At 56.0% G+C, this 9,406-nt stretch overlaps 1 protein-coding gene across 2 annotated transcripts in view; it reads left to right on the top strand.

The window, feature by feature from the left end:
- The window catches only part of Znf76 (zinc finger protein 76), a 29,377-nt gene extending 20,232 nt beyond the window's left edge, over positions 1-9,145 (top strand). For both annotated transcript variants that reach the window (XM_031346798.1, XM_031346797.1), the window contains exons 5-14: positions 1,469-1,668; positions 3,679-3,795; positions 4,009-4,084; positions 4,555-4,680; positions 5,020-5,199; positions 5,840-6,073; positions 6,159-6,322; positions 6,908-7,072; positions 7,801-7,914; positions 8,366-9,145. In XM_031346798.1, the coding sequence (XP_031202658.1) occupies positions 1,469-1,668; positions 3,679-3,795; positions 4,009-4,084; positions 4,555-4,680; positions 5,020-5,199; positions 5,840-6,073; positions 6,159-6,322; positions 6,908-7,072; positions 7,801-7,914; positions 8,366-8,464 (1,475 nt within the window). In that variant the 3' untranslated portion in view covers positions 8,465-9,145. The remainder of the gene's footprint in view (positions 1-1,468; positions 1,669-3,678; positions 3,796-4,008; positions 4,085-4,554; positions 4,681-5,019; positions 5,200-5,839; positions 6,074-6,158; positions 6,323-6,907; positions 7,073-7,800; positions 7,915-8,365) is intronic.
- The last annotated feature ends 261 nt before the right edge of the window (positions 9,146-9,406 follow it).

Raw genomic sequence — 9,406 nt, 5'->3', positions numbered from 1 at the left:
AAATCCGCCTGCCTCCGCCTCCCAAGTGCTAGGATTAAAGGCGTGCGCCACCACCGCCCGGCTTACATTTTTAAATCTTAAAAAGCTCAGTTCTTTGACAGTTCTGACTTCCCTGTTATTGAAGACAAATAAAGATTTACATGCTGAGGTCTTGGCTGAATGACTGGACCCCAGGATGATGACAGATGTGGGCTGTAGAGCATCTTCAACAGTGAGATCTGACTGAAGCTCAGTGCCCATCACATCGCACAGCGCCAAATGGCAGCAGTGTATTTAGAGCCGTCCCAAAGGTGGCTAGAAATCCTATCCTATCCCAGGCCAGAATTCACTTAGCAGTTTTTAGGAAGTTCAAACCAGCAATCCAAACTGCAGTTTTAAAAAACAGTCAAGCCTATAACACAATATAATTCAAAAGTAGACTGATTTGATACTTGTTGAGTAATGACCATAGAAAAATATTATATTATTATTTTACATTAAACAATAATGATTCTAGCCAGATGGTAGTGATGCAAGCCTTTAATCCCAGCACTTGGGAGGTAGAGGCAAGTGGATTTCTGAGTTCGAGGCCAGCCTGGTCTACAGAGTGAGTTCTAGGACAGCTAGAGCTACAGAGAAACCCTGTCTCAAAACAAAAAGAACCCAAAAAAACCCCAAAACAAACAAACAAAAAACCCAAAACCAAAAAAAAACAAACAAACAAACCCAGTAATGATTCTGTAAGAGTAGGAAACTATGTGCAAATGATGACACAGAGTCAGATCTGAGGGGTTTCAGCAGGGGTTGGTTTGCGTTGTGTGGCTTGATAGCATGCAGAATGCAAAATGTGTGTGGTATGTTCAGAACCGAGGTTGCAGTGAGGTCACATGACCTTAGTCACTAAGGTCATGTGACTAGCCACCCCTCAGAAGCGCCTCAGGTTCACTGCACGTTTTGTTTTGCGTCAGTTTTTAGCTGACTCACATTCAGACACATTCAGGGATGCCCTGCTTTTCACAGCTCCAACATTTCATTACACAGAGCCATGTGGGGTCACTATCCAGAGTCTGTGCATCTGGGAGCTTAGGGAAGAGGAGTGGCAGGGTAGGACCAGCCAGTGCAGGAATGGGTGAGGGAGGCAACCTTTTACTGGGGCAAGAGGGCCGGGAAAACAGGCAAAGAGATGAGAGCCAGGGCCAGGGTGAGAGTAGAGATTTGGGTTTTCATCCTAAGACCAAATGAAGTGGGGTGGGGACTGGCCAGTCCCTGGGCAGAAAACCCTTGGGAGAATCTGGTCAGTGTGCCCTGGGATGCCTTGTCCTTCTGAAAGGCAGCCCCAGTTGGACCAACGAGAAAGTCACCACAGTCAGGCCCCTGAGGAGACTTGGCACTGATCCCCTCCGGTGGACTCACTGCTCAATAATCTAAAGCCAGGGTCTCAGCTGGGTGTCCCCGTGTGGCCTCAGGCCTAACCTCGTGTGCCCTGTAGAGGGCTATGACCCCAGCGCCCTGCAAGCTGTCCAGCTGGAAGACGGTTCCACTGCCTACATTCATCACCCTGTGTCTGTGCCGTCGGACAGCACCATCCTGGCTGTGCAGACGGAGGTGGGCCTGGAGGACCTGGCAGCGGAGGATGAGGAAGGCTTCAGCGCAGACACGGTGGTGGCCCTGGAGCAGTACGCCAGCAAGGTGAGCACGGCTCTGCCAGGCTCCACCACCTGGCCACACCTCTAGGCACTGCCAAACCCTACTTCTCTGGCCAGGGGGAGTGGTCCATGCTAGAATCCCAGTCCTTGGCATGTGGAGACAGGAGCTTAAAGCCATCCTGGACCACACAAGATCCTATCTCAAACCAAAAACAATTTCACCCCTCTAGACAACAGTGGCAGGCCTGTGCTTGGGCTCACACTGGGCTACCTTGGCCTCAGCCCATCTGCCCCAGCTCCTCCCACTGCCCACCTGCCACAGCTCCTCCCACTGCCCATCTGCCCCAGCTCCTTCCATGCTCTTCTCTCCTTTCGCTCTGCTGGGGCCATGAAAGACAGACAGAAAGCCGGGTGGTGGTGGTGCACACCTTTAATCCCAGCACTTGGAAGGCAGAGGCAGGCGGATCTCTGAGTTCCAGGCCAGCCTGATCTACAGAGTGAGTTCCAGGACAGCCAAGGCTACACAGAGAAACCCTGTCTCAAAAAAAAAAAAAAAAAAAAAAAAAAAAAAAAAAAAAAAAGACAGACAGCTGTCTGAGAAGGAAAGGCTGCTGCAGGAACAGTGGCTTCTGAGTGACAGGAAGTGAGCCCCAGACACCTCAAGCTGCCAATAATCTCTGCGCGATGGGAAAGCTCTGCCTGTGCCTTTTTATTCATTTTCCTATCCACTGAAGTAAGAAGGCCGCTGTATTGCTTCTCTGAGACTTACATAGACACTGGGGAAAATAAACCCAGCAGGCAGTGAGCAGGCCTGTGCGGCAGAGCAGCTGGGATTCTTGGGAGTGAGGCCTATTGAGACAAACTCTGGTTCTACCTGCTAAGGGCAGAGACCTGTGAGCCGAGAGCATGCTCTGGGCTAGACCACAGAGCCTGGGGTGGATGGGGCAGAGTTTCCCAAACACCAGTTAACCTGCAGACCGGGGGTGGGGTGGGGTGCGGTGGGGTGGGGTGGGGTGGGGTGGGGGCTTAGTTTTCTAAGCTGTAGAGAAAAGAGGAAAATTTCTTGTCTCTTGAGAAGGAAGCACAAGCAGGCTACACCTCCATTCAGCCCCTGTGCTGTAAGGTATGTTAAAGGCCAGATGGGAGCCAGAGAGAGAACTAGGCTTTATCAAAAGCAAGTGCCTCAAGGTCAGGGCTGGCTTTGCCACCGCCTGCTCCAGAACACCTGCTCCAGCCGCGGGTGAGGCCTCCCAGGCCCGGCTGCTGAGTGAGCTGAGTGGAATCAGGTGATGTCAGAAGTCACAGCCAGCCCCACGATCCCAGCCCCTTGATCACGGTGCTTGCTCCTCAGTAGGGTCTCCTACTGGGAGAGGAAGACAGGCTGATGAGCCCAGGCTCCGAGGTGTGTGTGGTCAGCAGGGGTTCTAACTCTGCCTTGCTCAGGACAACCCTGCGACCCAGGAGGTTCTGCTAGATGCCTGTAACACCCAGCCTCCCTTCCCAGTCAGGGCAGCACCAAGGCTGCATGCCAACCTCGTGGGGCCTGCTGGCTGCCACTGGCTGTCTAGATGTGCTTCTCTGCCTCAGATACATTCTCTCACACACATCATATATGTATGTGTATGTATGTATGTATGTATATACATATGTGTGTATACACACACACTAATAAAAATACATTTATAAGAAGGAGTTCCTTCCAGAACCACCTGAGTCCAGCCTTGGCCACAAGGAGCTATGCCATGCTGTGGGGTTTGAATGAGAGTGTGTGAACCCTTGGTTCCCAGTTGGTGACAATGTTTGGGGACATTTAGAAGGGGCAGCAGGAGGTGTGCCACTGGGCTTGGATTTTGAGATTTAAAGCCCCACACCACTTCCACTCATTCCTGGGGTTTTGTGCCTGTGTTGGAAAACTGAGCTCTCGGCTTTCCTGTCCCCAACCCATGCGGTGTTGATTTTGTTCTTTGGGTCCTAGGCTCTCAGCTGGGTCTTGGATCTTCCTTTCTCATCCGCTCAGGAGTACATACAGTGACACCAAGATTTTTTTCCTCAGGTTCTGCACGATAGCCCGGCTTCCCATAATGGCAAAGGGCAGCAAGTTGGAGACCGAGCTTTCCGCTGTGGCTACAAGGGCTGTGGTCGTCTCTACACCACTGCCCATCACTTAAAGGTAGGGCTGGCAGGCGGCTCTGAGCTCTGCCATCTCCCTGTAAGGCTGCTCTGGCACCTCCGGGCCCCTGGCCCATGTCACCTGCAGGAGGAAAGAGGCACGGGCACAGAAGTGTCCACCTAGGAAGCTGGGACACAGAGTGTGGGAGGGAAGAGAACCAGAGGATTTAGCCAGCCCCATCCCACTGAGCTGCGGGTTTGCTGTTCCTCTCAGGTCCACGAGCGAGCTCACACAGGTGACCGTCCCTACAGGTGTGACTTCCCCAGCTGTGGAAAGGCCTTTGCAACAGGTAACGTACCTGGATGATGACAAGGACTGCTTCCAGTTGACAGCAAAGGGTTCTAGATCCACTCGGGGACCTACACAGGTGGCCAAACACAGACCGATGTCCCAGAGAGACCAATGAGGTGTGTGCTCTCTGAAGGGCCTACAGGAGAGAGGCCTGCCTCTTGTACCAGCTCTGGCAGCCACCAGCTGTGGGCTACTGAGGCCGGTGGCTTCTCTGGCTTTGTTTGCCCTGTGAAACAAGGACCCTCAGGCTCCCTCTGAGGTTCACATTCTGGAACGTTTCCATCTGACCTTACACAGTGTCCCAGGGCACTATGGGCTTCTCCTGGGCAGGATGGGACAGAGGCTGTCCTGGGCCTGCGGAGCCTCCTGGAACATCGCTTAGGGATAGAGAGCCTCTGAGAAGGCAGGCAGTCAGGGACGGGGCTCCCCTGGCGCTCTCCTTACATCTTACATCTTGCACATGGGCAGGCTATGGGCTAAAAAGTCACGTTCGTACTCACACGGGTGAGAAACCATACAAGTGCCCAGAGGAACTGTGCAGCAAAGCCTTCAAGACCTCAGGGGACCTGCAGAAACACGTCCGCACCCACACAGGTAGGCCGGGCCCTGCCACCCCATCCCCAGGGGCCACACAGGTAGGCCGGGCCCTGCCACCCCATCCCCAGGGGCCACACAGGTAGGCCGGGCCCTGCCACCCCATCCCCAGGACCCACACAGGTAGGCCGGGCCCTGCCACCCCATCCCCAGGACCCACACAGGTAGGCCAGGCCCTGCCACCCCATCCCCAGGACCCATACAGGTAGGCCGGGCCCTGCCACCCCATCCCCGGGGCCAAGGGCTCACTCTGCTTTTCAGGTAAGAGACCCAGAGCCCGGAGCTGTCCTTTCTTGCCCTGGTCCTCCTGAGCTGTCCCTCAAATCCCTGTCTGCACAGGTGAACGCCCATTCCGGTGCCCTTTTGAGGGCTGCGGCCGCTCTTTCACCACATCAAATATCCGAAAGGTACATGTGCGCACCCACACAGGCGAGCGGCCCTACACCTGCCCCGAGCCCCACTGTGGCCGTGGCTTCACCAGCGCCACCAACTACAAGAATCATGTGCGCATCCACACAGGTGGGCCAGCTGGCATGTGAGGAGCACCCTCCCGGCCCCACCTCCCCCTTCTGTAGGCTTCTTATCTGGGGACCCCTCAGCTCCAGCCTTTCTCTGCCAGCCACTCCAGGCTGGCCTGGGGTGGGTACCCCAGATTAGCAATGCCCTGGTTGGTAGCTGGGTCTATCCCGACAGTCCTGTCCACCTCTGTAGAGTTGGACAGTTCCTAGCCACTCTTGTATGGAAATGTCACCTGCATCTCCTCCAAGCTTCTGCTCTGCACATGACTGGGGGTCCTGCCTCCAGTGCCACACTCTGTCTAGCTTCCCGTTGTCTCTCAGCCATTTTCCCCATCCTGACACTGCATTCTCTGCCCCACTATCTCTCCTCTTTTGCACCCCAACATTGCAGTGTCTGCCCTCACTCCCCTTCTCTGAGCCCTTTACTCTCTCCACCTTGTCTCTGGGTGCGGAGGTCCCACTCTCGTGCCCTCCTGTCTTCCACAGGCCATCTTCCCCAACTCCTGCCCCCGAGTCTCAGTTCTCAGCCCCTGCCCTTTCCCCTGGCTTCCCTGTCACCAGCCCTGTCCCCCAACCCTATCCCCTTAGTTTCCCCCTTGCCAGCCCCAGTTCCCACCCCCCTCACAGCCCAGTGTCCCCAGGGGAGAAGCCATACGTTTGCACGGTGCCAGGCTGCGGAAAGCGCTTCACGGAGTACTCAAGCCTGTACAAACACCACGTGGTGCACACGCACTGCAAGCCCTACACATGCAGTAGCTGTGGCAAGACCTACCGGCAGACCTCCACCCTGGCCATGCACAAGCGTAGCGCACACGGGGAGCTGGAGGCCACGGAGGAGAGCGAGCAGGCCCTGTATGAGCAGCAGCAGCTAGAGGGTGAGGGAGCAGGAGCCGGAGGTGGGGCTCACGGGCCTCTCCCAGCATCCAGCAGTGGGTGCCAGCCTAGGCTCTCTCCTCCTAGCCGCCTCTGCCGCTGAGGAATGCCCCCCATCCAAACCAACCCACATTGCTTACCTTTCGGAAATGAAGGACGAGAGCGGTGACATCCCAACCCAAGTAGCCATGGTGACGGAGGAGGATGGGCCCCCGCAGGTGGCTCTGGTCACTCAGGATGGTACCCAGCAGGTAGAAGCTCTGGGGATGGGCAGAGCAGTCTCACAACGGCCCCTGAGGTAACGGGGCCTCACCTCCACCCAGGCACCTGTTTTGCCTTTATGGACTTGAGAGAGCTGAATCTGAGGGGACCAGTGTGTCACCCAGCCCTGCTCCTCCTGTGTCTTCCTCTGAATGACATGCATGTGCCTAAGCAGGGTCACGTCAGGTCTCAAGGTCTTGACGCCAGAAGTCTGCCCGGGTAGCTGGCCACAGAGGGCCTTGCCCCTTGGCCATAGCTGGTTGTCTAGTGTGCCTCTTCCTGCTTGGGTGAGGAGGAAGGCACATTAGGTGGAGGCCCTGACCTGCATGCAGGGGTTACAGAGGCATAGTGGGAAATTCGAGTGCCAGGGGAGGCTTTGCTGCTGTTCTGTAGCCATGGCCCTGCGCTGTGCCAGTGCCCAAGCCCAACACTTCCACCCCTGTGACCAGTCCAGCGCTCCCACCCCTGGGACCAACCCAGCACTCCCACCCCTGGGACCAACCCAGTGCTCCCACCCCTGGGACCAACCCAGTGCTCCCACCCCTGTCTCCAGCTCATCTCCCTCCTGTCTGCAGGTCAGCCTGTCCCCGGAAGACCTGCAGGCCCTGGGGAGTGCCATCAGTGTGGTGACACAGCACAGCAGCACCACCCTCACTATCCCCGGTCATCATGAAGAACTGGCCACGTCTGGCACGCATACAGTCACCATGGTCAGCGCCGACGGCACACAGACCCAGCCCGTATGATCAGGCAGTTTCCTTGTTCTCTGTATAAGTTTGTCATGGGGGTCGGAGGACATTACATGCACAGACCAAACCAACCAAGATTTCGTATGAGACAAAGACACCATAAAAAGTCTCCCTGCTAGGCCTAGTGGTTGTAGCTAAGGCAGGAGGACCACAACTTTAAGGTCAGTCTGGGCTAAGCAAGGTGTGGGGTACAGCTCGGTAATAGAGCTGCCATCTGGCATATGTGAAGTCTTGGGTTCAAGTCCCAAGACTCAGGCCCCCAAATTTTAAAGTCTCCTCTCAAAGGCCAGGTGTGGTGGTGCACACCTTTAATCCCAGCACTCGGGAGGCAGAGGCAGGCGTCTGTGAGCTCTAGGTCAGCCTGATCTATATTATAACAGTTTCTGGGACCACAAAGAGGTGCCATGTCTCAAACAAAGCCAGTCCCCTCAGCAAGTTTCATCTTTAAAAGCCTCTGACAGACATCTCCAGACAGCGTGCAGGACAGGCACAGTGGCCTGAGGTGTAGCTCATGTACACCAAGTCCCCAAGTTCAGTCCCCAGCACTGTCTCCACTGCCTGACAGCCTCCAAGAAAATCCTGCAAACTGAACAGAAAAACCCAGCCGCACTCGCTTCTGAACCACGGGCTTTAGGAGTGGCCACAGTGGCCTTGTCCTTCCAGTCTGTGCTGCCCCCCCGCCACGTGGCAGGTGCAAGGTCTTCTGCTTGTGTTTCCAGGTCACAATCATTACCTCTGGGGCCTTGGTGACTGAGGACTCAAGCGTGGCGTCTCTTCATCACCAACAGGTGGCGCTGCTGGCCACAGCCAATGGAACACACATCGCTGTGCAGGTGGATTGAAGAATGGAGGGTGCAGGGTGGTGTTGGGGGTGGGGGGACTAAGACAGCACCTGTGGCTCACAGTCTTAGTCGTCGGTGGTGGGGGGCTGAGACAGCGCCTGTGGCTCACAGTCCTAGTCTTCTTCTTCACCTGGAAGGCAGAGAGGCTGGAGAGAATTCTCTCTAACAGGCCTCTACCAGGGAGCTTTCCTCTAGTAGAGCCCTAATAAGAAAGAGCGGTGGTGGCACACGCCTTTAATGCCAGCACTTGGGAGGCAGAGGCAGGCAGATTTCTGAGTTGGAGACCAGCCTGTTCTACAGAGTGAGTTCCAGGACAGCCAGGGCTACACAGAGAAACCCTGTCTTAAGAACCATACTAACCAAGAGAGCGGGTGGAGCACACAGGCCTGTGGGGTCTGGAATGGAGGACCTCACCCTCTCCTGCCGCTGCACCTCTCCACAGCTGGAAGACCAGCAGACCCTGGAGGAGGCCATAAGCGTAGCCACTGCTGCCATGCAGCAAGGGGCTGTGACTCTGGAAACCACTGAGAGCGGCTGCTGAGCCCGAGAGGACCAGCTCCCACACCACACTGGAGAAGGCGCCATGCTCACAGGCAGCCCTGCCTCCAGGAGCCCCGGCCGTGGTTGACCCCAAGAAGATGGCCACATAGGCCTTAGGGGCGAAGAGGCAACAGGAAAATGGCCTCTAATGGACAGGGCTGTGGGCTACACCCAAGATGAGGGCCAGGCAGCAGGCAGTGGACAGTGAGCTTGGTTACCAGGCTACCCCAGACACCTGCTTCCCTCCCCCGGGAGAATATTCTTCCCGCTTCTGTCCACTCCCTTTCTCAGGGAGGTGGTGACTAGGTGGACAAGGACTGGCCTCCACCCTGGCTGGTAGTACCACCAGGGAAAGGTGGACAGCTTTCCAGCCCAGCGCCCCCCAGCAATAACCATCTCCTGGGGGTGAGGTGGCCAGGATGCCTAGCCACTTGGCACCAGGGACTTCCGCCACCACAGTCAGAATTAATTCCTCAGGGCCTGTGGCTGGAGTGAAGGTGCCTCCTCATGTGTCTGTGGCAGAGAGACAAGCGAGTGGCCTGTGCCGGGACTGCTGGGAACTGGGTTTCATTTTGTTTTGTGGTTTGGTTTTTTAATTCTATTTTGATAATTATTTTTTTCCTGCTCTGGGTGGTGGCCGCAAACGGGTGAATGAGTATTTAATAAAAGTTGCAAGTTTCCACCTGGGCTCCTCCATCATTTGAGTGCTGGGCCCTGGCGGGGTTGGCCAAGCTCCAGCCTGATTCCTTAGTACAACCCTGCGTGGCCTTAGTGCCCACCCAGCCGGCAGGTGACTCTCCATGGGTCCAGGCAGGAGGAGGCTCTAGGAGAGATGAACTCTGGGAGCCGCTGGTAGGCTCCTGCCCACACTTCCACCAAACAGGACCGGAGCGGCTGAGCTGCTTCCCGGGCTGTGGCTGAATCAGGGTGATGCCCAGGCTAG

This window comes from Mastomys coucha, unplaced genomic scaffold, assembly GCF_008632895.1.
Source record: "Mastomys coucha isolate ucsf_1 unplaced genomic scaffold, UCSF_Mcou_1 pScaffold3, whole genome shotgun sequence".
In the NCBI taxonomy this organism is placed as follows: domain Eukaryota; kingdom Metazoa; phylum Chordata; class Mammalia; order Rodentia; family Muridae; genus Mastomys; species Mastomys coucha.
The sequence above is the reverse complement of the archived record's forward strand: the minus strand, read 5'-3'. Positions and strand labels throughout refer to the sequence as shown.